This window comes from Coffea arabica, chromosome 6e (genome assembly GCF_036785885.1).
Source record: "Coffea arabica cultivar ET-39 chromosome 6e, Coffea Arabica ET-39 HiFi, whole genome shotgun sequence".
Lineage (NCBI taxonomy): Eukaryota > Viridiplantae > Streptophyta > Magnoliopsida > Gentianales > Rubiaceae > Coffea > Coffea arabica.
Genome location: NC_092321.1, coordinates 2,627,749 through 2,655,639, shown reverse-complemented (window position 1 = coordinate 2,655,639; position 27,891 = coordinate 2,627,749). Strand labels below are relative to the sequence as shown.

At 36.5% G+C, this 27,891-nt stretch overlaps 4 protein-coding genes and 1 pseudogene across 10 annotated transcripts; 4 read left to right on the top strand and 1 right to left on the bottom strand.

The window, feature by feature from the left end:
- Positions 1–1,855, top strand: LOC113697341 (small ribosomal subunit protein uS12). Its single transcript, XM_027216924.2, has 4 exons — positions 1–133; positions 1,084–1,239; positions 1,341–1,467; positions 1,555–1,855. The coding sequence occupies exons 1-4, from the start codon at positions 129–131 to the stop codon at positions 1,693–1,695; spliced, it is 429 nt and encodes a 142-aa protein (XP_027072725.1). The 5' UTR covers positions 1–128; the 3' UTR covers positions 1,696–1,855.
- Positions 1,856–5,481: 3,626 nt separating this feature from the next.
- Positions 5,482–8,844, top strand: LOC140009279 (uncharacterized). The gene is made up of 2 exons (XM_072054390.1): positions 5,482–5,767; positions 5,928–8,844. Exons 1-2 carry the CDS (start codon positions 5,759–5,761, stop codon positions 8,154–8,156), a joined length of 2,238 nt encoding a protein of 745 aa, XP_071910491.1. The 5' UTR covers positions 5,482–5,758; the 3' UTR covers positions 8,157–8,844.
- A 1,341-nt stretch (positions 8,845–10,185) lies between these two features.
- LOC113694702 (uncharacterized) lies at positions 10,186–15,392 on the top strand. Of its 3 annotated transcripts, XR_003449455.2 has the most exons (10): positions 10,186–10,621; positions 11,124–11,324; positions 11,405–11,650; positions 12,267–12,301; positions 12,395–12,496; positions 12,793–12,852; positions 13,002–13,155; positions 13,240–13,874; positions 13,955–14,082; positions 14,173–14,702. XR_003449455.2 is itself a non-coding variant. In XM_027213556.2 (9 exons), exons 1-9 carry the CDS (start codon positions 10,474–10,476, stop codon positions 13,973–13,975), a joined length of 1,602 nt encoding a protein of 533 aa, XP_027069357.1. In that variant the 5' UTR covers positions 10,186–10,473; the 3' UTR covers positions 13,976–14,702. The 3 variants fall into 3 exon arrangements, 2 of the variants coding, with proteins under 2 accessions (XP_027069357.1, XP_027069356.1); XM_027213556.2 differs by having other exon boundaries at positions 13,955–14,702; XM_027213555.2 differs by lacking the exon at positions 13,955–14,082 and having other exon boundaries at positions 10,189–10,621; positions 14,467–15,392.
- A 150-nt stretch (positions 15,393–15,542) lies between these two features.
- Positions 15,543–27,580, top strand: LOC140009277 (probable DNA helicase MCM8). Of its 5 annotated transcripts, none has more exons than XM_072054388.1 (18): positions 15,543–15,996; positions 17,236–17,376; positions 17,468–17,585; positions 17,693–17,915; positions 18,035–18,198; positions 18,590–18,853; positions 19,870–19,941; positions 20,131–20,283; positions 20,816–20,886; positions 20,960–21,078; positions 21,578–21,707; positions 22,271–22,322; positions 22,406–22,559; positions 22,680–22,854; positions 23,260–23,430; positions 23,522–23,647; positions 24,201–24,265; positions 24,594–27,580. In XM_072054388.1, the coding sequence occupies exons 1-17, from the start codon at positions 15,802–15,804 to the stop codon at positions 24,249–24,251; spliced, it is 2,379 nt and encodes a 792-aa protein (XP_071910489.1). In that variant the 5' UTR covers positions 15,543–15,801; the 3' UTR covers positions 24,252–24,265; positions 24,594–27,580. The 5 variants fall into 5 exon arrangements, with proteins under 5 accessions (XP_071910489.1, XP_071910487.1, XP_071910486.1 ...); XM_072054386.1 differs by having other exon boundaries at positions 19,870–19,965; positions 23,534–23,647; XM_072054385.1 differs by having other exon boundaries at positions 19,870–19,965.
- Positions 24,863–27,535, bottom strand: LOC140009278 (pentatricopeptide repeat-containing protein At3g09650, chloroplastic-like; annotated as a pseudogene).
- Positions 27,581–27,891: the final 311 nt, after the last annotated feature.

Below are 27,891 nucleotides of genomic sequence, written 5' to 3'. Positions count from 1 at the left end.
GGCAATTTTCATAAAGCCATTCCCAGGATTAGGGTTTTACGATACATCAGCGGCTGCCTCCTCTTTAATCTCTCTCTCCCAACTGAAGCCCTAGTCTCTCGAGTCGGAAGTCTCGTCTCACTGCAATCATGGGGTATGATTCATTTCTTCTATATCCTTTTCCATAGCTTTACATTCATGCGTACTGCTTTTATACGTATATGCCCTCTGCTATTTGAATAAATCTAGGCTTGAGCAAAAATTTCTGTGTCAATAAAAGCAGAAATATAATATTAACATGTAGTTGTAGCTCTTAGTTGTTGATCTTGGATTTTTCCTTTTGTGCTCAAATATGGTACTTTTTTCCCCTGTTTTCTGTGTATGAAGGCAATCGATTTCCAATGGCATGCTGTTTATTTAAAACTTCATTCTCAAGTTGATAAGAATTTTTATTTTCTTGGAAAGCATATTTGCTAGTTATTTTTTTAGCTAATTTAGCTAATTTGTTTGCATTCTGAGCTTCGAGTTGAATTTTTTTTCTTGGACATAGCTCAAGTTTTTCCCTCTTGTTGTTGGGACTTGGGCATTTGATGAATCAAAATTTTTGGGGAGGATAACTTTTTTTTTTCCGAGGGACTTCTCTGGTTTGCGCTCACTTATCATGATATATCTTTAGTAAAATGTGTTTTAGCTTGTATTCTTTTGGTTCAATAGATATGTACCGTTGGTGTAATCTTAAAACTTTTTCCCTTTCGGACATTTGGAAGAATTATTGAAAGAGTTCAGTACCTTCGAATGATAATGTTGTAACATGTTGTCATAAGGCGAGGTTTGGCCCATTTGATATGTTGCACCATTTCTGTAGGATTGGGATTAGATTGCATTTTGATAAAATCTGGAAGCATTGTTTTTACCGCCAATTCCAAGAGACATTTGCTTGGGTGGTTAATCAAACCCATTGTGTTTGTCAATTATTTTTTCCTATGCTTTGCCCTTTTTGAGGTTTTGTGACTGGTTCATAAACCCTGGTTGATTGGTGGATTTTCTGGGTTTTGTGAACCTCGATGAACGGGTTGACATACTACCTTGTAAATTGTTTTACAGGAAGACACGAGGTATGGGAGCCGGGCGCAAGCTGAAGTCCCACCGTAGGAGGCAAAGGTGGGCTGATAAGTCCTATAAGAAGTCACATCTCGGAAACGAATGGAAAAAACCATTTGCTGGTTCATCCCATGCAAAGGGCATTGTCCTTGAGAAAATGTGAGATGTGTTTCCTTGCATATATTCCTTTGGTTCATGATTAGGACTTCAATACTTTGTCGCCTGGTATCTAAGTTTAAGAAGTTGTTTGACATGTGCAGAGGTATTGAGGCTAAGCAGCCAAACTCTGCCATTCGAAAGTGCGCTAGGGTTCAACTCATTAAGAATGGAAAGAAGATTGCGGCTTTTGTCCCCAATGATGGTTGTCTAAATTACATTGAAGAAAATGTAAGCCTTGTAGTACCTGTAATGCTCTTCTTTTGTGGTCTTATTTCCTGGATGGCTTGGTTAACCCCAGAATCTTATATGTTGCAGGACGAAGTGTTAATTGCTGGATTTGGACGTAAGGGGCATGCAGTGGGTGATATCCCTGGTGTCAGATTCAAGGTGGTGAAGGTATCTGGCGTTTCTCTGCTGGCTCTCTTTAAAGAGAAAAAGGAGAAACCCAGATCTTAATCTTGTTACATGTGTTCTTACCCACTGGCATTAAAGTAGCGGAATGGACTTATTGCGGGCTGAGCGCAGCTCTGAACAAATTTTTCCTTTCTTATCTTGTTAGTGAACTGGAATTTTGGGCTATTGGGTCACTGATACGAGATTTGTTGTTTCGAGCAAATGATACTCACTGTCTTGTCTTCTTTCTTCTTTTTTTTTTTTGAAAAAGGAAATTTCCCTCGTTTCAGTCTGTGCTCTCTTTGTGCGGCTGTGCTCGTCAACTGTGTGTGGATTTTTTTTTTTGGGGGCATTGGGTATGGTTGAAAAAGGAAGATTTTTCGCCACCATTCCGAGAACTACAATGATCAACAAAGTCAGAATAGTAATTTCAGTAATTATTTCTTTTTCAATGTAATATGATCAATGTATAAGTAAGAACGTTATTGTTAAAACTAAATAGCTATCATTGCCAACTCCATTGAGACTTTTAATGATGTTCTTACTTATACATTGATTATATAACATTAAAAAAGAAATAATGTGACTATTATATATATAACATTGAAAAAGAAATTAGGTCTTTTACAATTCTTGTCACATTAGAGAGTCTAATATATATATATATAGTTTTTGTCTATGTTTTATCTTTTACAATTAAATCTATCTTATTATTAGTAATCATCTATCCAACTTTCATTTTATGTTTAGTATGCTTTATTTGTTATAGTATTTTTTTATGAGTAAATTTTTCCTACACTGACGGTGTATACACTATCAGCGTTGGATTTATGACATGTGTGCAAAAGTTGAATTTTAGTATTTTTTTATGAGTAAATTTTTCCTACACTGACGGTGTATACACTATCAGCGTTGGATTCATGACATGTGTGCAAAAGTTGAATTTTAAATTCAAATTTTGCATAGTTGTCATTCATCCAACGCTGATAGTGTATACACTGTCAGTGTAGTAAAGATTAATCCTTTTTTTTATTATATGTTTGACTTTTCACTCCCGGCCTAAAATTCATATTTAGTATGCTTTATTTGTTATAGCATTTTTATTATATGTTTAACTATTCACTCCCGTTCTAAAATTAAAATTAATCCGTCATTGCTTAAATTTGGAACTTGCATGAGCTAAATGCTAATTAACTCCTTGCAAGGTTCTTATATATACTTGCATGATTGATGCTAAATGCTAATTACCCCGTTGCGAGGTTTTAGTGTGTCGCCTGAACATTCAAGACGGGGAAAGAGCTGCGTCGTGGTGGTGGTGCACCAAACCGATGGAACGATCTTTCACTTACACTCTGTCGCTAACACTAGTTGTGGCTCTGTTTGGATTCATCATTTTTTGAAAAACAATTTTTTCATCTACAATGTTACAGTAATACACAAACAAAAACAACTCCAAAAACACCACCATATCCAAACAATATATCAAAAACAACTCCAAATATACAAAAAAATTTGGAATTTTCGATTTCAAATTATGCAAATTTGGCTCGAATTTAGTAATGGAGTTTTTGAAATCGAAAATAGAAATCAGATTTTTCGATTTCAATTTCGTTTTGTATTATATATATATATATATATATATTAATATTTATTTATTTATATATATAATATTTTTTATTTCAATTTTGTTTTATAATATGTATATTAATATGTATATTTCAATTTGTATATTTCAATTATGTATATTATATTATATATATAAATTATATTAATATTAATATGTATATTTCAATTATGTATATTAATACGTATATTATATATATTATATCAATTGAAATAAATATATATATTCATATATAAATATAAATATTTTGTTTAAAATATATTTATATATATTTATATAAATACATATAAATATATATAAATAAATCTATTTATATGTATTTATATAAATATATTTATATATTTATTTCAATTTTGTTTTATAATATGTATATTAATATATATTAATATGTATATTTCAATTATGTATATTATATTATATATATAAATTATAGTAATATTAATATGTATATTTCAATTATGTATATTAATATGTATATTATATATATTATATCAATTGAAATAAATATTATATATTAATATATAAATATAAATATTTTTGTTTAAAATATATTTATACATATTTATAACTATATTTTATTTATATTTATATTTATATTTATATATTTATATAAATATATAAATATGTTTATTTCAATTTTGTTTATAATATGTATATTAATATGTATATTTCAATTTGCGTATTTCAATTATGTATATTATAGTATATATATAAATTATATTAATATTAATATGTATATTTCAAATATGTATATTATATATATTATATCAATTTAAATAAATATATATATATTTATATATAAATATAAATATTTTGTTTAAAATATATTTATATAAATATATAAATATATATATTTCAATTTTGTTTTATAATATGTATATTAATATATGTATATTAATATGTATTTATATATATTAATATGTATATTAATATATATTTAATATACATATATAAATATACATGTTATAAAACAAAATTGAAATAAAAAATATTATATATATAAATAAATAAATATTTATATATAGAAACAGAGCTAGTATTTATTTAAAAAAATCCCAAAAAAATTGTAAATTATAAAAATACTCAAAAATATTTTTAAAAAATATCTCTAAAAACAATCCAAAAAACATCTACAGTAAAAGTTTTTCATATACACAGTTACAGTAAAGTTTTAAAAAAACACCTCAAAAAACAGTTAATCCAAACGGTGCCGGACGGTAATCCATATCTTTCATCAAATCAAGTAGCATGTATACATGGCAATTTCCTTGTATTATCATTGCACATTAATTAATATAAACTACAAAAATAAGCATACTTTAATGATCTCCCGCCTATGGTATTATTGAAATGAAAGACTTGATTTTATACATTATTAATGATTGATTAACTAAGAATCCTTTCATATTTGGATTTATTCGATATTGCCATAAGTGTCTTTGGGCTTAACAGAATAAACTAGATGTAATATTGAAAATGGACAGAATGTCCAATATTTTGCAGACAGAGAAGTTAAATGAGTTATTCATAATTTTTAGTAACTGTAAAATAGCCAAAATATTTTATTTATATTAATTTAGCAGCCTCCTACATAGTCTATGTCCTAAAGCAACGGTGACAATTTGATCTTTTTAATATAAATATTAGATTGACTTGGGAATTGATTGTAAGAACCACATTAAACTCTCTAATTGTTTCTCATATGAATGTTATGCAAAAAAAACTAGCCTTATTTAATAACTCAATTCACTACTTCAAATTAATGAAATATGATATTAATATGTTTATCTGCATTTAATAATGAAAAATTAAACATTTGAATTAATTAAGTAGCATCCGAATTTCGTATGCAAAACTTACTTCTAAAAATAAATAATAAACTATTCATTTATCATTTAATATGATATACTTTAAGACTTAATAATTTAATAATTTAATGAATTCAAATTTTATATTTTAGACATCGATTTTTAGATTTCAATTTTATTATAAAAAGCAACCAAAATCTCCACAAGTTCTTGGTTAGTCTAGTATTTGGTGTGGTAAAACGTTTGAGGATGCGCGCGCTACACGTCTTGATCACATCCTCCAATCGTCCGGCCCAGGCCCGTGTGCCGCCAGGCGACAATTCAACCCAATCCAACTCATCCCTCCCACCATCTCATTACAGTCGCACGGGGAAGACACGTGTCCACGCTGAGGTTCTACTTAAAAAGCTTCACAACTAGGCCTGCCACCTCCTTTGCTTTCTCGCGAAAGCATAAAGCAAATAGTAGCAGCAGCACCACCCAGCAAAAAAAGAGGGAAAAAAAATCGGAAACACTGAACCGTACAACTTCCGCTGAGCACCTCCACCTCCACTTCCTGCATCTATAAGATATACAGCACATTCAATCTGCGGTCTCTCCATCGTTTTTCCATTTTCCTCCGATAATCTCATCGGGCCGTTTGGTGCTCATCATTGTCGCTGAGTCCAGCAAAGTCGGGCGTGCCAGCTAATTCATGATATTAGTAAGTTAATACGAAATTATCTTCCACTTATATAGCATGCATATGCTTTAACACCAGACATGTCCTAACTGTGGTATAATAACTTGGTTATTCATTTTTATCAAGATTTTTGCTCGCCTATCCTTTAGTCCTGTTTTGTTTCTTGATATGCTATGTATAGGGTTTCTTAGATATCTTCTTTGATATTGAACTACATCGACTTAAACCTCGAGGCCGTTCAATTGAAGGAAACAACAAGAATAAGCTTGATATGAGTCCAGTTGATGATACCCCTCTGTCTAATCCTGCTGGCGATCCGGGCGGATTTTCTGTGACTGGGGTTAGGGATTTTGGGAAAGTGAATGGTTCATCTGTTACCTATGGGTTCGAGGGCTTGAATGCTGAAATGGAGGGTCTGAAAAGAGATAAAAGTTTGGTGGTAGAAACTGAAGGTAACAATAGAGAACCTGAGCCAAACGAGGGGTATTCCTGGAAGGGAGGAGTTTGTGGGCAAGAAACTGTTAAAACTGATGGTAAATTGGATGTACAATTAAAGGGTGCTGACAATAATGAGGTTAAAGATAAGATAGACCCCGATCACAATGAAGAGATGGGAGTTTGTGAGTTTCCACAATATGGTGACAGCGGGAATCGAAAAAGTTTCTTTGTGGATTTGAATTCGCACCATCAGGAGGGAATTTTTATTCAAGGTGCTGAAAGTACAACGGCTTTGATTGAGGGTAGCTTGCCATTTTCTGTTGGTTTAGCGGAAGTTACAGATGCCACTATTAAAAATGGTGTATCTGCTAGAAACCGACAAGCACCAATTAAAGAAGTGATAACAAGTGGACCATTTAATGAAGTGGATGGAAAGGATGCTAAGCCTTGCATACTGATACCAAAAAGTCGTGGGGAAGGGAATCAGATGGAAAAGGAAAGCGAATTTTATGTGTCTGATTTAGTATGGGGCAAGGTAAGGAGCCATCCATGGTGGCCTGGCCAGATAATTGAACCATCAGCTGCATCCGAGAAAGAAATGAAATATTTTAAGAAAGATAGTTATTTGATTGCTTATTTTGGGGACCAAACTTTTGTATGGAATGAAGCCTCAAAGATAAAGCCATTCCAAATGTATTTCTCTCAAATGAAGAAGCAAAGTAATGCCACTGCTTTCTGCAATGCTGTGAACTCTGCCTTGACTGAGGTTTCTAAAAGGGTCGAGTTTGGCTTGGCCTGCAGATGCTTGCCTGAGGAGGTAAGTGCCAAGGTCAAGTCACAGGTGGTTTTAAAGTCTAGTATCTGGGAAAAATCAATCAGGACATATGCTGGAGATAGTTTTTCAACTGCAGCAGCTTTTAGTCCTGCAAAACTCGTCAACTCTTTGGAGGCATTAGCTAAATCCCCACATAATGATATTGATGATTTGGAATTTGTCATAGCAAGAGCGCAGTTATTGGCATTTAATAGATGGAAGGGTTATTACCAACTACCTGTATTTGAAGAACTAAATGGTTTTTTGGGAAACGATCTTGATCTTGCTGCAGTACAGGAGGAGAAAAATCTTGTTGAAGTGATTGATGATGGTTTGGGTTCTGAGGAAGATAATGAAATTGAATGTGGAAAAAAAATGTCTCCTTTGCATGGGGTTTCTTGCAGGGGCATGGATCTCCCCTTGAATAATGAGCGCAAAACAAAAAAGAAAAAACACTTGCAGGACTTGATGTCTGGAAGCAGCTTGAGCTTTCGAGATGGTGGATATGAAGACGAAGGGAAAGCAAGCAGTGACAAGGCTTCTGTATCTTCTGGAAAGAAACGCAAAGCGCTTGGTTCTACATCCAGTGAATCAACGAAAAGAATGAGGAAAAGGGTTTCCATGCAGAGTGCAAGAACTGCAACTTCATTGTTGAGAAATTACGTTGAAGTTGGAGATAGCATGCATGGGCTTGCGGGGAAACTACATAGTGGTGCGGTTCCCCCTCTTAACACTGGCATTAAAATTTCACAAGGAGCAATAGTTAACCACAGTAAAAAGTCTGGAAAGACTTATTATTCTGGAGCTTCAACCTTGACCGCTGAGAAATCTTGTAGAAGGCCACCTCCTTGTGAGTATCCTTCTATGAGTGAGATATTTTCAGAGCTGTGTCTTGCTGCTGAAAATCCAGTGAAAGGTTACAGTTCTTTGACAACAATAGCTGGTTTTTTCTGTGATTTTCGCAACTCTATCTGTATGGAACATAACAATCTTAAAAAAAGGACAAAGTCATCAGGTAAACAAATAGTTAAAAAGTCAGCCAATGTAGAAGCTGCAGAAGCATTTGAATTTGAAGGTATGGAAGACTCTTACTGGACTGACAGAATTATCCAGAGCAACTTGGATGATCAGGTACTGTTCGAACCTGAGCCCCCCTGAGAGAAGGATGTTGTTGTTGCTGAACAAGAAGGTTTGGAGGGTACAAATCCAAACTTGGATAATCAACTTGAAATGAATCCTGTGGTTACTGAACTGGGAGCAGAAGATCCTGTGCGATCGTACCCTGTGGATGAAAAGTCATATAAAAACTAGTCTGATCCTTAACTTCACTTATTTAGAATCTATTCCTTCAATAACTAACCTGAACGATATATTCGACTGCTATGGACCAGTGAAGGAGTCGCAGACTAAAGTTCTAAGTAAGAGCAAGCGCGCAAAAGTGGTCTTCAAGAGGCGTTCTGAAGCTGAAACTGCCTTCAATAGTGCTGGAAAATTCAACATTTTTGGACTTTCGCTTGTTAGTTATCGCCGTAGATACACATCACCTCGCAAAGCTGCTGCCACATGCAAAACTAAAAGAAGAAGAAAGAATGCAATATCAATAGAAGACAGTGCAATGTGATATTTTTCATGGTGAGATGAGTTCTAAGTATTCTCCTATAGCATGTGTACTCTTTCTTCCTTTTTTTTTTTTTTTTTTTTTTTCTCGAAGGAACATGTGTACTCTTACTGACCAATGTAAAGTGAAGAAATTCTGTAAACCATGCAATTACGTGTACATGATTAGCATGCACAGCTAATCTACTGAGCCTTTGTAGATAATGCTTATGTTTCCAGTTGAGTTTGACTTCTTTTGTCTGTAGCCTTTCTTCTTGGCAATTTTGGTAACAGGACCTAGCCAATAATTGTACGAATTGCCCTCTATCATTTCAGTTGTTTCCATTTGCAAGGTGCTAGGCTGCACAGTATGCCACCACCGTATTGAGGCAGATCTTCGTTGAGCTTGAACTGTAAATTTAGTAAAAATGCCATTGTCGTTGATATGCCCAACATGGTATTTGGGTTGAGAAGTAGAAGTGGAGGTTAATAATGCATGACTCTAATATCACAAGATTAGTTAGCGTTGGACTTTCGGTAGTATGTCGTCTTTTTGATCTTTAGTTGTTGGAAGTGGTCCTTTCTGGCATGCTTTGCTATTTAATTTTTGTTTCCTTGTCCATCTCCCCACCCCTAAACCCTCGTCTTTGCTCAACCGTACGACCATCGTTGTGGCATTTCATTTAGGTAAAAGATGAGTTGAGAAGTCATACCAATGCAAAGTAGAACAAGCAAATAAAATAATTTTTTAAGTCAGATGGACGTTGTACTTATGATTAGTGACTTAGCATAAGCTGTCTTCTGGGTCGAACGATGAAATTGAATCTCTTTTCAGTACGTTACAAGGCAGACCCAAAAATGAAAATACTACGGGGTAGAAACTGAGCATCGGTAATTTAGAACCTGGTATATATACATATAAAGTAAGTCCTTGCAGTTCAACAAAAACGATTTTAACAGCAAAAACTAAACATCTGGTTTGGAAATCTGACAGTCAATTGATTTGTCTGCTGTAATCATTCATTGAACTTTTGTGCAAGTGAAAGTTAGACCATTTTGGCTGTTCACTTTGGATTTCTTGAAGAATAACTTTATATTTCGAGCCTTTTTCTTCCTTGAGAGTAGCAACTCTTTCGGAATTAGTCGACTTTGATGTTCTTCAGGCATGTTTTATAAGGAGGGGAAGTGTATTGGTTTAATAAGGTGGATCAATTTTTTACTATAAATTTACTATTTCAACTAAGAGAGAGTAAGCGAGTGATGGGGTTATAATTTTTTTTTTACCTTTTCACTAGAGTAATAATAGATACACACAATTTTAAAACAAGATAAGGATAAGGTGAAACGGATGTTAATATCTTTTAATTTTTCATTAAAATAATGATATATAGTTGAATAAATTATAAAATAAAGTTTAACTATGTATACACTTGCAAAATAGTGTAGGTTAAGTAGTATATGCCAACTTCTTTCCACTAATGCCCCTTTATTGTTATTTTCTAAATTTTCAAAGGAAAAAAAAGAAAGAAAAAGAATAAAAGAATAAAAAAGTGACGATTATAAGTAAGTCGTCAGGGCAAATGAAAAAAAAAAAAGAAAAAAAAATCGTTAGGGCAAATTCAATTTTTTGGAGAAACCGCCCATGAAACGTTCAAAAAATTCCACTTTGCGCTCTCTGTCTCTCACTCATTCCATTGTCTGTCCGTCTGCAGCCCTTTTTGACAATTGCTCTTTCGCTCATCCCATTCCCGTCAGAACACTACTGATCTCTGAAGCAGAGTAGCGCCCTGCCGCCAGGCCTCTTTTTGCTCCGCGCCTCTTCAGCTGAGAATCTTGAGGAATTTTTTCTAGGATTCTTTATTTTATCGTTAAAGTTAGAATGGAAGAGGGGTCAGATAGAATCGATCTGCAAGTGAAAGGGCTGAGCCTTATCGATTTTTCAAACGAGAATGATGCCCTAATCCTCAATTCGTCTCCTTCGCCTCTTTCTGCTAGCCGTTTCTCCCTTCACAATCACCAATCTTCAGGTTTATATTCTTTTGACACTTCCCCCTTTTCTTGCTTATTGTGTTTTCTTAGTCCAAATGAATCGAGATCCTCTCACTGACCTATAGATTCATGTAGCCCTACATTGCAAGACAGGCTGGCCATTTATCTTGATGAAATTATCAAATCCACCGCCCAATTGAAGGGAATTGAGTTCCTTTATCTCAATGAATCACCCCCTACTGAAAGTGGGTGTCCCTTTTTTTCCAGCCAACTATATCTAATTTCCGATGTTTGGGCTCTGAATGATATGTTCAGATTGATGTTTTATATTTTGTCAGCAAAACCTTTAAACAGAGCTCCTACTGTTAAAGTGCCCTTTGGATAGTGTCAGTTAATCTTGTGTGAAAATAGTGGCTTTTAGGTCATCTGTTTTGGAGTGTTTGTTTAATAGCCATCCGTCTTTGTCTCTTATAAGTAGCCTTTTGGACTTGTGTTTCTCTTATAATGTTTTTGCTGATAGAACTTTCTTATGTTATATAGAAAAGCAGGAGGAGCCCGATACTTTTGAGTCGTTAGGATCATTCATTGCTGGAAAAGAAGCAGGTGTGACTCCCGGCAGTGAACTGGATGACCAATTGCCTGACCTGAATGAGTCCTCCGAACCCAGTAGAGCTAGCAGAAAGGGGAAGTGTAACTTGCGCAAGAGTCTAGCATGGGATAATGCCTTCTTCACAAGCGCCGGTATCATCTGGGTTCTACTATATATTTGTTAGGCATATGACTCAACTCCAATTGTACTAATCTTGCTTATGCACTTTCAGGTGTTCTAGACCCTGAGGAGTTATCTTGCATGATTAAAGGAATGCAAAAATTACCAGGAATTCAAGAGGACATGCAAAGATCTACTGATTCAATCTCTACCTTGGGGAGTGAAGATTTGACGCTGGAAAACTTTGAGGCCGAGTTGTTTGAGGATATTAGAGCCTCTATTCAGAAATCAAGTAAAGCATATAATACTACGAATGCAAACTGCAAGATCACCTCAGGGGAAAGCCAAGCTGTTACTTGTAAGTTGGCTACTTCTTCACCAGTTGAAAGACAAGGAAGACCTTCTGATTCATTCTTACTTGTTTTCATTTTGCTCCAATGATCAGTTTTCTTTACTAATATGCAATTAGGCTGTGGTACATTTGGATGCAACTGTCTTGAGGAGAAAGAGAGAAATGAACATTACTGCTTACATGACTTTTCTCACAGCAGAAAATTAATTGAATATCCTGAGAAGTTAGTAAAAAACTATGACTGGTAGTTTAATTCTGTTTTTCCCTCCTTTCCTGTGCAGATCCATCATGGATTGAATAAACAATATCTGTTGCACAGTACCAGCTCACTACTCCCTTTGGAGCTCTTATTTTGTTTACTCCAATATGCATAGATATTAACTTCCGCAATTCTTACTGTTTGCTTCATACTATAAATTTCAAGTGATGAAACCTACAAAGTTTATTGGAACTGGCTGATTAAAGATCCTCTAGCATCTGCTCCTTTCCATTTCAGATTATCTTGGTGATGTCTTGTCACCATGATATTTCACTTCATTGTTGTGCTAGTATTGAGGTACATTTATCCTCTTGTATCCACAAAAACAATTTGTATCTAACTATCATTTTTCATATTTGACAGCAATGAAGAAGATGAACCTTGCTTCTCAAAATCAGGTAACTTAGACAAAGTGGAGACCAGCTTTTAATTATCGTCATTTTCCTATAGTTTGAGTTGAACTATGATGTAAAAAATTTTCCCTGAAGCAGAAACCTGTTGGGATATCAAAATCTCAGACAAAACAAACTCTTAGGTTGCAAAGCACAGCAAAAGCAGTAAAGCAAGATTCTGTTTGTTCACAACCAGCACAGGTTTGTCTTTTAAAGAATTTCACATCTTTCATGAACTTATACTGCTAGTCTATGAACTATCCACAGAAATCTGGTTCACAAATTTAGGAGGTTTTCAATTTGTATTGGCATGAGAATTATAGTCTTTTCATGGTTGGTTTTTTAGCTAATCATTCTAAAATATCCAACTTGAATTTATTCTTCTATGACAAGTACAACATGTGATCTTAAGTTGGTGCATAAAAAATTTTGCTTTGAATGGAACAAGTTCTTTTGACTAATCCCATTTTCTATTTTACTTTTTGTTGATGAAGTAGGCTGTTAGAAATGGCAGCTCAAATCCAACACTTTCTAAGCCACCCTCAGTAATCAACAAGGTAAAACCCATCTCAACATCAACGGAAAAAGGGGCCTCTTTGGCTGCCAACATGTGATCATAAGGTGGTGCATAAAAAATTTTGCTTTGAATGGAACAAGTTCTTTTGACTAATCCCATTCTCTATTTTACTTTTTGTTGATGAAGTAGACTGTTAGAAATGGCAGTTCAAATCCAACACTTTCTAAGCCACCCTCAGTAATCAACCAGGTAAAACCCATATCAACATCAACAGAAAAAGGGGCCTCTTTGGCTGCCAGTCAAGCCAATAAGCTTGGAAATACTAAGACAACAATTGGCACCGGTAATAAACATTTCCTCTTATCTATATTATTTAGTTGAGCAGAATATCAGATACTTCTACAAGTAATCACTCCACAATTTGCAGTTGCTGGTAAAGGGGTTCAGGCATTAAAGGCGCCCATCATCAGTGGTCCTCGCAGGGTGCTGCCAAAGTCTTCGTCCTCCTCCAGTTCTGCTTCAAACTCAACCAAGATTAAATCTGCAACAACCTCCTCGGTTGATAGTTCTGGAAATGTGTCATCCAATAATCTTGGTAAATCTCATTTAGAGGCTGTTCGAAGAAAGATTGGTGAAAGAACTTTGAAACCACTTCCCTCTGGTTCGGTGCTCAAAACCCCATTAAAAACTGCTAAGAGAACCTGTGGAAATTCTGCTGTCTCAGCATATCTGATGTCTTCCAAGATCTCTCCAAGCATATCACCTGCTAGTTCTATCAGTGAATGGTCCTCAGCTTCTTCATCTTCTTCAAGTACAATCAATCAGAGGTCCAATACATCAAGGACTAGCTTTGATGCTAATTCTTGCAGATCTTTGGACAATGACACCATTCCTTTGCATAATGATTCAAATAATCAGATCATAGAACAACATGGGAATGAGGAAATTGTGATACAAAATGGAGGTCCAAGGAAATCCTCCTCACAAGCTGGCACTCTTTCTCATTCTGCAAGACCATCAGGCCTGAGAATGCCGTCCCCAAAAATTGGATTTTTTGATGGGGTTAGTTTTGCTTCCACTTTAAGCTATGCATTCTCGTCTTTCTTTTCTTTTTTCTTGTTTGGTTATGAAGTTAATTCCAGGCAGTTAACGATGCAAAATGAGGATTGCGATAAACCTCGTCGGAATCATCTCAAAGACATTTCAATGCACAAGTTAAGCACATAGAAAACCAGAGTGTTAAACCTGTTAGATGGTAGTATCAGGCAAGGTAAGTTGAAAAAAATTACCCTTGTGAGATGGGAATACTAGTCTGAGAAGATAAATAGGATATTATCACACCTAAATATATGGTCTGCAGATGCACCATCAAGAGGAGTTGATGTTGTATATTATAAAAGTCGAGAAGAGTACGGACCTGTGATGGAATAAGATAGTCAAGAAAGATGTGCTAAGTTATAGAGACATATGCAGCCAACAGTGGGTTGAGCAAGATGAGATCTTTGCCTGCCTTGAAAATTGTATCCTTTTAATTTCCCAACCAAAGTCCAGACATCTGGAAAATATCTATCCTTTGGTTATGGACTAAAATCTGGAGAAGTATTTGTTTAAAGGAGGTGGCATGGTAAAGTTGTCCTGTTCCTGTGTTATGCAGGTCAAATCAGTTCGTACACCCAGTGGGACCGTGCAATCACATGCAAGCCTAGGAGCTTTACCTAAGGTGGAAGCTGCTGTACCCAGTCCGAGTAGGAGCTCCAACATGAAGCCGAAGTTTGGGAAACTTTCACATGTCAGAACAGTATCAGCTTTAGTGAGAGTAAACCCTCAAGAATCGTCTTCTCCAATGTCCATGAGAGAGAAATCACTTGGTGTTTCGCACCCCACAAGCAATGTAGAAGGTTCTTCTATGTCATCTATTAAAGTCGGTGATGAAATAAGTGGAGGAAGCTGCTTGAAGGTTGAGGAAGTTGGATGTGAAGAATTACAAGAAGCTAATCAAGTTGTAGCCAATGCTTTTGGGGCAGTCATCATGCATGAGAATTGTGGTGTTCCATCCCTTCAGGAGAGTGAAATAAGTTTGGGCATGGATGGAGTTGCTGGCTCAAAGGCTCACAAGATTTTTGGCATGAGTGGAACTCGTGATCCAAATACTACTGATTGGGAAGGAATTTTGATGCCATCCAAGAAAGCTGGTGAAGATACAAGAGATAGCGAAGGTGAACTTTTGAGTATTTTACCTGCGGTATCGGGAAGTGACGAGAAAGAAAATGTTCCTTTGGCAGAACATGTAGGGAAATGACCTAATCATAAACATCTATGGCCTTGATGATGGAAAATTGAATGATATACAAGAGCTCATTCAATCCTTTTTCCCTTAAAAGATCAGAAAAAAATTTCTTGAGTAGGAAGCTTGTCGTATGGAATTCTGCTATACCAACATTTATTTTCTTGAACATCTGCTTCACAGAAGTTAGCAGCCAAGTTTTGAATCTGTAATTAAACGTCAATCTTGACAGTAACTGTTTATATTTGCTCTTAGCATGGTAAATGAATCAATGGCTTGATGAAAGTTGAGAAGCCTATGTTGACTCGGTGATTCCGTTTATTGCGTCCTGTTGAACAAATGCAATAGATTCACAAAACCAAAAAGAAAAGAAAGGAAAAGAAGGGTGCCGGTTACGTACGGCTAATATTGGGACAGTAAGGCCGGGCTTCCTAAAGAAAAATCACCGAAAAGTACGTAATTGGGCCTGCACCGTAATATAAATGAAAGCGGGCCGGTGGCCTTACCGCCTAACCATTCTCCCATTTGTAGTGTTTAAACTTTAAACTACTACTCCTACCGCATCAAAGAAAACCGGGGCCTGTTGCGTAACTTTTGCGTGCGCGCATCTTTGGCGTTCGGAACTTATTTTCCCGCCAAAATCAGAGAAGAGGAAAACGTTTCAACGGTGGAGCCACTGTGGCACCTCCTCCGCGGTAGATTGCGATGTACGGACATCAAGAGAACACCAGGAACTCGAAGAATCAGCGATGGACGGTGACGGACGACCTCGCCAATATCCTTGCCCTGTATTTCCCCCAAATCGACATCTCTCTGGAGGCTTCCAAGTTTAAACTCCAACTCGCCTCCGAACTCGTCCGATTCTTCTCTGCTCCAATCGGCCAGACCATCGTCTCACAGGTCTATCTCACTCTTTCTACACAATACGCACTGAAACTGAAAAAAACTGAATGGGAAAGAAATTCAGATCGATTTAGGGCAATTTAATTGCTATTTAAACTAGCGGAGTATGTTTCGTCTAACTGATGACACGAATTGTAGTTATAAATCACTTCTAGTTTGTAGGTAGGAATGCATGCATAGAAGAAGATTCAAACGCACTCACAGGGAAAAGGAAAGGTTTCACCATAATATACTATTCACGTTTCCGGTGAGATTGCTTTGAGATGAAAATCCAGTGTTACAACCTCAAGCTTTAACATCTTGGTCGACTTTTTTATCACCTAGAAAAATGTATGCAAAAATCAATTCTAGATTTTGAGCTGTGAGTGGACGCATGGAGTTTAAAGTAATGTTTTCATTTCTCTGTCTTTTTGATCGTTCTTTTTCTTGGTTTTTGGCATTGATTGTAAAGTATAGCTAGATATTTCGGAGGAATTCTGCTGTACATGCATTGTTGAAATATCAATGAGGACCTCAGTTTTGCTATAGCAGCATAAATAGCTCATAAATACGTATGTGAGCAATGTTGAACTAAAAGAAAGAGTATGTTAAAAAATTTTGACAGCTGCTTATATGGTATTTATCAGAAATTGGTTGAGAGCGTGCATTGGCATAGGATTTCAGGTGTTGGATAGTCATTTTTTTTATAAAAATTTTATACAGCATTTTCCTCAAATTGAGTAACATAAACTTGCATGTCTTGAATCAGCAACATAGACGCCTGGATGTCTGGAATGGTACAGGGAATACCTGTCTTGAGAATTAGACTCCTGGGAGGAGACTTGTGAGTTCGTCTCTGAGGGCGTAAAAGATATAAAACGTTAAATGTACAATAAAGCTTACAGGCCAGAAATGTTTTGACGCAGTTCTTTAAATTTCTTTTCAAGTACTTTTTAGGGCAACAGCAAGGGATAAGTGGACAAATAATTAAACTGACGCATTGCATGATGGAACATCAGAAACTTTTTCTTCCCTTCCAAGCAATGGGAGTTTAGGACTTTCTGTTTCTAAGATAATCAAATGGTGAATTTGTGGTGCTGAACTCACCTGATTCCCCCTTCAACTTGGCATATATCTCTTCAACATTCAATTTCAACATCCAGCTTTCTTTGCACAGTGCATCTAAATGTTATTATTTTCTGGTTGTCAACTTAGTTTCGATTTTAATTTAAGATGTCCTATTGATGATGTTTATAGGTAAAAAATGATGATGGTTTATGCTTCTTATCGCTCGACTTCCAGCTGTTAAAAAGCATTTGTCAGATTAAAGAACTGTATGGAGCAATGGAGGAAAATCCTAAAGATGCCCTGTTGTGCTTGAGTGCTGCAGTGCACAAGGTATAAAATGATCCTACCAAGTTTCAACTAGACCTAACTTATATTGGTGACCCACTCAATTACATTTTCATTTATTCTTGAATCCAAAAAGGTTTTAATGATGAAATGGGACAGCAATATGATGGAGGAATTTGTAAAGATAAATATCCGTCTCCACAACTATCCTGAATCGTTGATTGCATTGAAGAACTTAAAAGCTGCTTATATTGGTAATTCCAATCTACAGTTATGCCTGAGTTTCTAGTTATATATGCTGTAGAGAAAATCCAATTAAAGTTCTAAGCTAAGTAAATATTATCGTTTGCTTATGCAATAGACAGGCTTGTATCTGTACATGGTACTGTTGTAAAAGTTAGCACAGTCAGGCCTCTGGTTAGACAAATGTGCTTTGTCTGTACAAAGTGTGGAACCAACATCACTTGCAACTTTCCCGATGGAAAATTTTCACCTCCTTCAATCTGTGTAATCCAAGGTTGCAGAAGTAGGAGTTTTGATCCTTTAAGATGTACTGCTCGACCAATAGACTTTCAGAAAATAAGGTAAGCGATCAAAGATGCATTTCACGTGCATATCTCCCTATTTGCCCCTAGAACTTTAAAGTATCGTAGTATATTTCTCATTTTTTTGTATATAAGGCTTTACTTCTCTTATTTATAAGACTTCAGGAACTGCTGAAGAATGAACATCACGAAGAAGGAAGGGTGCCTAGGACTGTTGAATGCGAGTTGACCGAAGACCTTGTAGATGCATGTATCCCTGGGGACGTCGTGACGGTGACTGGTATTATCAGGATGATCAACAATTACATGGATATTGGGGGAGGTAAAGTGTGTCATCAATTATCCATGATTGATTTTCTATTGCTCTTTCGTTTGGTCTGTACTACACCTTCCCTGTTACAGCCTCCTTTATTCAAGTAAGAGTAGAATTTTTGAGATGCAAGCAGCATATTTTTCATAGCTCTTCAGCGTATTATTAATGCTATTGCTGTAGGAGATTAAGGTTTGTTGGCCACTTTGAGGCTGTTATAACACTAAATCTATTTATCACCCAGTAGACATGTTCAATCAGATGTAATAAGTAAACATGTGAAAGTTTATTTGCCTTTTATAATGTTTGCTATCAAATTGCTGTTTAGATTTGCATAGTTAGCTTAGCATGTGTATGATACCTTGGACTTTATTTTAGTTTGATGGTATTCTTTATACTGCAGGAAAATCAAAAGGCAAGAATCAAGGACTATATTTTTTGTACCTAGAAGTTGTTTCGATAAAAAATTTGAAATCTCAATCATTACCGGAGGATTTGCAAGATGCTAAAGTTGATGCTAGAACAACACAGCTGTCTGATTTATTCTCATTTTCTCCAAGAGATTTGGAATTTATTGTGAAGTTTTCTGAGGAATACGGTTCAGATGTCTTTAGGCAAATACTTCAATCTATTTGCCCGTCAATCTATGGGCATGAACTTGTGAAAGGTACTTGGACGTTTTGTCTTCAGCTTTTCCTTCTCACTGGATGCCATTAAAAGAACTAGTACATCTTTTTCGCCTCTTTTTTCATCTCCTTCAAATCTATGTCCAGTAACAAGCAGTGAGAATAGGTGACCATACAATACTATGTTGTCTTTCACTGTTGTTCTTGTCCTCTCTGAGGATCAAATTATAGTTGAAGCACAATCAATAGATTTGTTTTATGCCTGTCCACTAGTTTGGTTTTACTGTAAATTTTATCTCTTTACTGTTTGTTATTAGATCTACCATCGTGCTTTACAATGTAAAATATTCATATATCCCTCTGAGTTGGCTCATTATTTTTACTGCACAACTTGTCCTGGAACCTGCACGTTTTTTTCCATGGTTGTGGTGCTTTTATTGGGCATTTATTGTTTTGTTTTTCAATCCCTTAACATTGTCGGCGCCCACCTGCAATAAATTAATATTATTTTTGGCTCTAAAGAGAATGAGAGGTCAATAAACATATCTGTCTTTCACTTGAAGCCATCTGATTTTCATCTGGATGAAGTGTCCTTTACCACATATGCCCATATAGTGCGCTATATTTCTAACTAAACGGGTAAACTGGCATGGTGGAATTACTGTTAAATTTAATTCCATCCTTTGCAGGATTTGTTGGCATCGTTTTTCACCAGTCTTTTTGTGATGGTGATTACTTCAAGAGAGTAAATACACACACCTAAGAATTTTCTGGACTCCAGGATTTCATAGTTCTGATTTTGATTTAAGTTTGACTGAGTAGGGATGCTTCTTGCATGCTTAAGGTTGTACATGACAAATTTCTCAAAACAAAATGGAACAAGAGGATGTTTATGGCTTTGGATTTGCTACTAAATTTCACTTCACTTTTTTCAACATTGTTTCTCTTTCATGTAAAACCATATAGAACCTTTTATGCTTTTAATTCCTTAATTATGTATCTGTTAGTACTTATACTGATAACCTGTTTCGTGACATTTCTTTTGGGGAATTAACAGCGGGAATCACATTAGCATTGTTTGGAGGGGTGCAGAAGCATTCGATGGATCAGAATAAGGTGCCTGTCAGAGGTGACATCCATGTACTGATTGTTGGTATGCAGTTTCCATTTCTCTCGCCCTCCCCCCCTCCCATATGTCTAACTGGTAATAGTTTTTCCTCATTCAAGCTGTGTTTGTCAGGTTGTGTGCTAAGTTAATTGGCATATATGGTTCTTTATAGAAATTTCAACTTAATTACTGCTAAGCATGATCCATTAGGTGATCCTGGAATGGGAAAAAGTCAACTACTCCAAGCAGCAGCTTCTATTTCTCCACGTGGCATATATGTATGTGGTAATGCGACAACTAATGCAGGCCTAACTGTTGCTGTGGTGAAGGATCATATGACAAGTGACTATGCTTTTGAGGCTGGTAATGTGTTGATTATCTGAAATGTGCATCAAAGATCGTACATCCAATTACTTTAATAAGAGTTGACTTGTCAAAGTAATCAAATAATTGGTAGGAAGAGAACTTTCATTTTTATAAAGTATTGGTTGCATGTGGTTTGATTTTTGTAAGCTATAGAGTTTCTCAATGTCTATGATCTTTAATATATTACTAGAGTTCATTTAACTTAAAGAATTTCATAACATAACAAAATTATCTAGCCTAATCAAATAAGAAAAAATGGAAAAATTTTGAGTGTTCCTCTGTTATATAGCAGGAGATGTAGCGCATTATGCCATTCAAATAGTAAATCTAATTTTTCTACCCAGAATTGAAGCACATATAATGCTTTAATATTGATTTTTGGACTTCTTTGTCCAATGTTGTAGGTGTGTTATTTATTTTTGGATCACCTCAAGCTTCAGTAAATGGCAATGGATAAATCTTAACTTCTTATCATTCACTACATGGTTTTACAATCTATTTCTCAGGTACATATTCTTTGTTTTTGCAGGTGCAATGGTACTTGCAGATCGTGGATTATGCTGTATTGATGAGTTTGACAAAATGTCAGCAGAACATCAGGTACCATGGTATCCATAATTGTACTTGCACTTATAAGGCCTCTTTGATCATACTCATCAATTATATAATACAGGCTCTATTGGAAGCTATGGAACAACAGTGTGTCTCTGTTGCAAAGGCAGGACTTGTGGCAAGTTTATCAGCCCGAACATCTGTTTTAGCTGCCGCAAACCCTGCTGGGGGTCATTATAAGTACTTCACATTGATGTCATACTTGTTTGAGAGTTGCTTTGCTTTTTTCCAAAGCTGAATAATGATGAATATATAATTGTGTTAAACTGTAATAGTGAAATTAGCAGCTGTTACTGAAATAGGGACCTGAAGCTTGCTTTGCATCATTTTAACCAATAATCAACAAATTAAATCAAGAAAAGGCATATAGGTGACATTGAGTTTTGTCTAATTCTTGAGCAGATTTCCTATGCTCTTTTCTATTAATGCACCTGTCGTGCTGTTATTCTTGGCTCTGTCCAATTCGTGTCATCAGAAAATTAAAATAAAGAGAACAGTTATTTATGTTCCTGCCTTTTACTCTTTGAATTTTGCATAAATTTTCACATACATTTTCGTTTTTGTATGTGTTTGCATGTTTATATTTGGTTTACATATGACTTGATGGTTTTTACATCATTTCCCATGCCTTTTGGAACTTTAGAATTGTGTGATACATGTGTTGGGGTTTGAAATGCAGCCGCGCTAAAACTGTGAATGAGAACTTGAAGATGAATGCTGCTCTCTTGTCAAGATTTGATCTAGTTTTTATATTACTTGACAAGCCTGATGAACTACTGGACAAGCGCCTTTCAGAGCACATTATGTCAGTAAGTTGTGCCTCTCTGTGTATATAAGAGTTTATTTTCCTATTTCAAGTAACTGACATTTGTAAGCAAAAAAGAAAGAGGTTACTGAATAGATTTAGTTTACTCACGTCAACTTTCATGCTTTCTTCATGATTGCCTGCAGCAGGTATGCATCTTGAAAATTCTAATGTAATAGGGGCCTGTTTGTATGGAAGAATGAGGAATATAATAAGAGAACTGCTGAAGTAACCATTTTGAGGGTTGTTGACAATCCAAAACTTTTTAGTGCCAATATCCTACAAACCTTGTGTAGTACTACCTCTTGTATCAAGATGATATTCCTTTGCAATGAGTTTTCTCAGTTTTTAACATGGTCTAATTGCTAAGCTAGTGAATGAAAGTACATTAATTGCTTCAGCAGCTTTTTGTTGTCATGATTCTTGGCCTATATTTCAGTTTCATTTGTCTGGAAATAGTTTTGCCATTTCTTTGCGTGTCTAGATTCTATTCAGTAACATGTAGTACCACTTACATGTAAATACATAAACTCAAACAAGAATTTTAAACTGAAGCATTTCTTGCAGCTTCATACTGGAAATGGACAAAATTCACCAGCAGCTAAAAGGCTTTGCAGAGGTAGTTCTTCGACTTTGGATATCCACTGGAATATAGGTAACATGGATGTTATTCTGAAAGGCTTCATCTTTCACTACAAGCAGCATCACAACGTATCAAATGCATCAATCTTACTTTAAGAAGCCATTCTCTAGCTGCTAGGTTGAGGCTTGATCCAAAGGACAGTGATTTTGTTCCATTGCCTGGTCCTCTTCTCCGTAAATACATTGCTTATGCAAAGACATATATCTTCCCTAGGTGATTTGTATGCATCTTGTAATTACAAAGCATTCTTTGGTTTTACTTTTTAATTTTGCATTTTCATGTGGATATGTTGGATACTTTTTCCATAAGTTTGGTTTGTCAATTCTCTTACAGGATGACAAGACCAGCTGCTGAAATCCTGCAGAGGTTTTATTTGCAATTAAGAGACCATAACACATCTGCTGATGGTACACCAATAACAGCAAGGCAATTAGAAAGTCTAGTAAGGCTGGCAGAAGCTCGAGCTAGGGTGGATTTAAGAGATGAAATAACCGTTCAAGATGCCATGGTATGTACATTTTGTAGAAGGTAACTACTAAGATTAGTAACCTGGTTCACTGTGGTTGCCTTTACTATTGCCCTTGATCGTTTTTTGTGATGTTTTTCGTATCACTTCACTGTTTCTGTTCTATCTGCTAACTTTTCTGCTAAAAACAATGGCATCATTTCACAATACTTAAAAAGTCAGTGTATGAAGCCATCAGAGTGCTGCTTACTGCTTGCTTGTCTAACTTTTATTGCCTCAAGTGAGAAAAACCAAGAAAAAGAAACAATTATTAGTTGTTATTTGAGAGGATAGTTTTCCATGACTTGATCAAGGATTTGATGCTGCACAAGTTGGCACTGGTGCATTTCGGTAAAGAGCACCCATAAACACGATTTATGATTTGATGTTGGTGCATGAACTTTGCAGGATGTTGTGGAAATAATGAAAGAATCTTTGTATGATAAGTATGTTGACGAACATGGCCTTGTGGATTTTGGGCGAAGTGGTGGAATGAGCCAACAGAAAGAAGCAAAACGGTTTTTAAGTGCCTTAAACAAGCAATCAGAGTTACAGCAAAAGGATTGCTTTACTATATCCGTATGTGGTTTTGATCTTCTTTTATGAAATTTCCCCTTTTTCTGTTTGGAAGTTATAGCCATCATGCAAGAAAATCTAAACATGTTGACAGTCTTTTGTTCAGGAATTATACAGCCTGGCAGACAGGATTGCCTTAAGGGTTCCAGATATAGACACTTTTGTGGAAAATCTAAACAGTGTTGGTTATTTGCTAAAGAAGGGGCCTAAGACATATCAGGTACATTACAATGTTAACCCAGATCAAGAATTTTTGGCATTGCATTTTATATTATGGAGCTGAGCTGCTTAGCATAAAATCAGTTAGACTTCCATGACCAGCAATGTAATGTGTGCCTTTTATCAGCTCCATGTGAATGTATCATATTTTGAGTGTGTCATTGGATTACATTCTTGACTATCAATGTGTCATGAACTCTTTTTGTTTAATAATAACACCCATGCAAGTTTATTTGTGCAGGAAACTTAAATCTTTTACTTGTATAAATCTTGGGTACATGGAACTTGCATGAATGTCACATGTAAGCATGGTTTTGCAGTAGGCTGATACAAATTGATCTTTACTCTAACATAATCGAGCCTCATTTGAACAAGATATCAATAAGAAGCTTCCGGGAAAATCTAAAACCTTCTCCTCGATCATTTTTCTTCCCATGCCCATGGGGTTTTAATTTCTACAAAATTTTAATCGTTGGTGTTTGAAAGAATGACTAGTCCCACATTTTGCTGACGAACTGCAGTTTAGAATGTCATGAAACTTCTCCTAAATGCAGGTGCTGTCATCGTCTTATTCACACAGTCAGTCATCAAGAGCAAGGGGCTAAATTGGACCTCAACAGTTAAGTTATTTTCCCATTTCTCTCCCCTATTTTAGTTACACCAGAATCTTTAATTTTCTGGCTGAAGAGCATCTTTTAATGGTGTGTGTGAGTTTGACATGTTTATAGGCTCCCATTATCATGAGCATGAAAGTTAGATGTATCAGTTTAAGGCATTTTGTTTGAAGGAAATATGTCAAGTAATGAAGCTTCTCTTTCCCAGTTCTATTTCCCCTTCATATGCAAAGTTCCATAAATGCTACCTTCTGCTCTCTTTTTATCCTGCACTCTCTTTCATAGTATTTGTTAGTGCTGTATTTCCTTCTAATTATCCAATCATTTGTACAGCATTGACTCATGAAACTGAGATACTGGTACGTTAATCTGAATGCCTAGAATACGCAAGCATCACTTTGGAAGCAGCTTAATTTTGGTACACGAGCCTGTTCTTCACATGTTTAGAGACAGTGATGTACAGTTATAATCTTCAATGACATATCATGTTTAGCTTTGCTTTCCTATTTTACACAGCAATTTATTACTTTTTTCAAGCTTTTTTGCGGCTGAAGCTTTCATGTCAATGTTTTGGATACTTGTATCCTGCTTAGATATTCAGGTAGCCAAGTCCCATGAAGATATAATTGCAGATTTGCATTTACAATCATCATGAAAAACCCTTGCTTGCTACAATCACTAGTTACTGGTAGGGTTAGTCGAATGGAAACAATTTTCTAGATGGACAAAATGTCATTCTACCATTGCAATTCATAGCTAGACTCTATATAAGTTGTATTTGGTTCTATATCTATTAAGGGATGACCTAATTCCAGTTGTTTCAACAATGACATCTCCATTGTGCAATTGTTATTCATAATGTGGTCAACCAAAATCAGAACCTAATCATCTTCATTAACAGGATCGAAGTGCCACTCACTTGCATAAAAGGAGTTTGGCAATCCCAACCAGAACTTGAAAGCCTCAGCTGCTTTCTTCCTTTCCCTTCTTCTGTCTTGCCTAGCTCTTGAAGCATGCTTACTAGTAAACATTCTAGAATGCATCTCCACATAGATTCTGGTGAACTTGGATTTATTTGGTGGTATCCCATGCTCCTCCATACATGCAACAATCTCTAGGGCTTTCCTAAAGAAAGCAGCTCTGACACAGATATCAGCCAGAGTATCTAAGAGACCTTCATCAGGCTTCAGTGGTGGAAGATTTGTAGAAGAATTGGAGATATCCCCTTCATTTTGCATTCCACACCTCTCCTTTATTTCGTTCCAGAGTAGAAGGGCTTCTCCTGGCTTTCTGGCCAGGGCAATACCATTTGCTAGACTGCCATAAGTTGCCACATTGGGGTAAAACCCTCTCTCTTTCATACTTTGAATTACATTCTTTGCTTCCTCAACTTTTCCCAGTCTAGAATATCCTTCCACCAGCATGTTCCAGGCAACCATATCAACCTTTATTCGGGGATCTTTTAGCATCTCATCAAATACCTTATTAGCAAGCTTTGGTTGACTTGATGAGGCAAAAGCTTTCATCAAAGTCGTATAACTAATTTTGGTGGGAGCAATACCTCTTGCTCGCATCTCGTTGAAATAGGCAAGAGCTCCCACACTGTCATCAACCAGAATGCATCCGTCAATCAAAGTATTATAGGAAATCACATCGGGTTCTACTGCAGAGTCATTAATCATCTCTTGCGTCAGTTCTTTAGCTTTATCTATCTGCAACTGCTGGCAATATCCCTTGAGGAGGATATTGTAAGTGATTCGGTTGGCTGGTATACCAATCCTTGCCATTTCAGCTAGAACTTCTCGGGCACGATCCATCAGCCCGGCTCTCACAAATGCAGAGATAACCGTTGTATAGGTAACATGGTCTGGGTGGCTGGTTCTATCTTCTTGGTGCCTCATGGCCTCAAGCATCCTCACTGTATCAGAAATGCGACCTGCCCTCATGTAACCTTTCATTAAGGTGGTGTACATCCTTGTGTTTGGTGCAAAGAGTTTAGGTAACTCTCGTGGCTCACTGTTCCTAGAATCAATGGAATTTGGAAGCAATTCCTCAAATATATCGCTTTCATTAGGAGTTAAATCATCCATAATTGAGTCCCTCAAGATCTTGCAAAGATCAGTTCTGCCCTTTCGCATTGCTTGAACCATTTTTTCCGCTGTCTCTAGGTCACCAAAACCAACATAAGCTGCAACAAGTGATTGTAGAGTTGTCATACACACTGGGATCCCCTTTTCGATGATCCTCTCAAGTACAAAAACAAGCAAATCCTTTCTGTCAGCCCGCGCACAGAGCTTGATCATAATATTGTATGTCAAAACATCTGGCTCACAACCAAATTCAGGCATCTCACTGAATAGCTGCAAAAATTTCCTTGAGTCACCACGATTTGCACAAGCATTAAGCACAGCATTATAAGCAGCTGTATCTGGCCTGGAGTCCTTAACCACCGTAGGGTCAGCAAACCTCCGGACTCTACCAGCAATTGACCTGAAGAGTTTTATAGCCTCAGCCGGACCTTCATCACCGGAAGCAGCAAGGCGGCTAACGACTGCACTCCAAGCTTTCACATGTGGTAGATATCCCGATTTTAGCATGGACCTGATTATGGACGTGGCATAGAGGATATGGCCTCCCTTAGCAGCAGCCACAGCGAGCAGGCCGAGTGAATTGGCATCCAGACGATGCAGCTGTCGCTCATTTCTCAAGCGTCGGATGACTGCCTGCGCTCGGGTGAGGCCCAAGTTTGTGTTTTGGTACGATAATTGGCAGACCAAACGGCTAAGGCACGTGGGGTCAGGTAAGTGCTCGGACTGAGTGTACGCCAGGCCTCCTCTGTTTTCCTCAAGCGAAGGAGTCTCAAGAGATTCTGGTCTCGGGAATGGGACGGGGGTTTAGGCCTGGTGTCTGTGCCGGTTCCAGCCAATGAGATGCTGGATGGTTTGCTAGTGGTTTGAACCCAAAAAGGGCTTGCAGTTTTGGATGTGATAGCGGAGGAAGAGGTGGAGATTGAAGGAAAGAGTGTGGTTGAGAAAGGTAGTGGTGAAACCCAACGCAGGAGAGTTGCAGTTTGTATGAATACTGGTGGGTCTGAGCTTGGGGTTGATCTCGAGGACGGTGGTGGCGTAGTGTTCATCGCTCGTCCATTTAAGGCGGGGAGAAAGGCTGCAAGTGAGGTTTTGTACGAATCGAGAACAAAGAGGGAAGAAGAAATGACGATAAGATGGATATTATAAGATGGACATTTTCGTTTTCTTTTCTCAAATTTCTCCTTCGGGTGGAGAAGGAAAGTACTACGTTGGCTATGTTTTGTCCTCTAATTTGGCCTAGCGCTGTACCCCACCGAGCGTTTTTTTTTTTTAATATAAAATTTATTTTAATAATAGGTGATTTAGTCAAGAAAAATAAGTTGAAAATAGAAATGGCTGGAGAAGTTTGGTTTTAGATAGTTGCTTAATTAGCAATTATTCTTTTGGAAACGCAAAATATGTTGCATCAAAATATTGCAATGTAGGAATATCCAACTTTCTCTTCTTTCCACCAGTCAGATATCTAAGTGACTATCAAAATGGAAAGAAGAAACGTTCAAATAGCTTCCTCTTTTAACAGTTAAGGAAATCTGGTGTGCCAT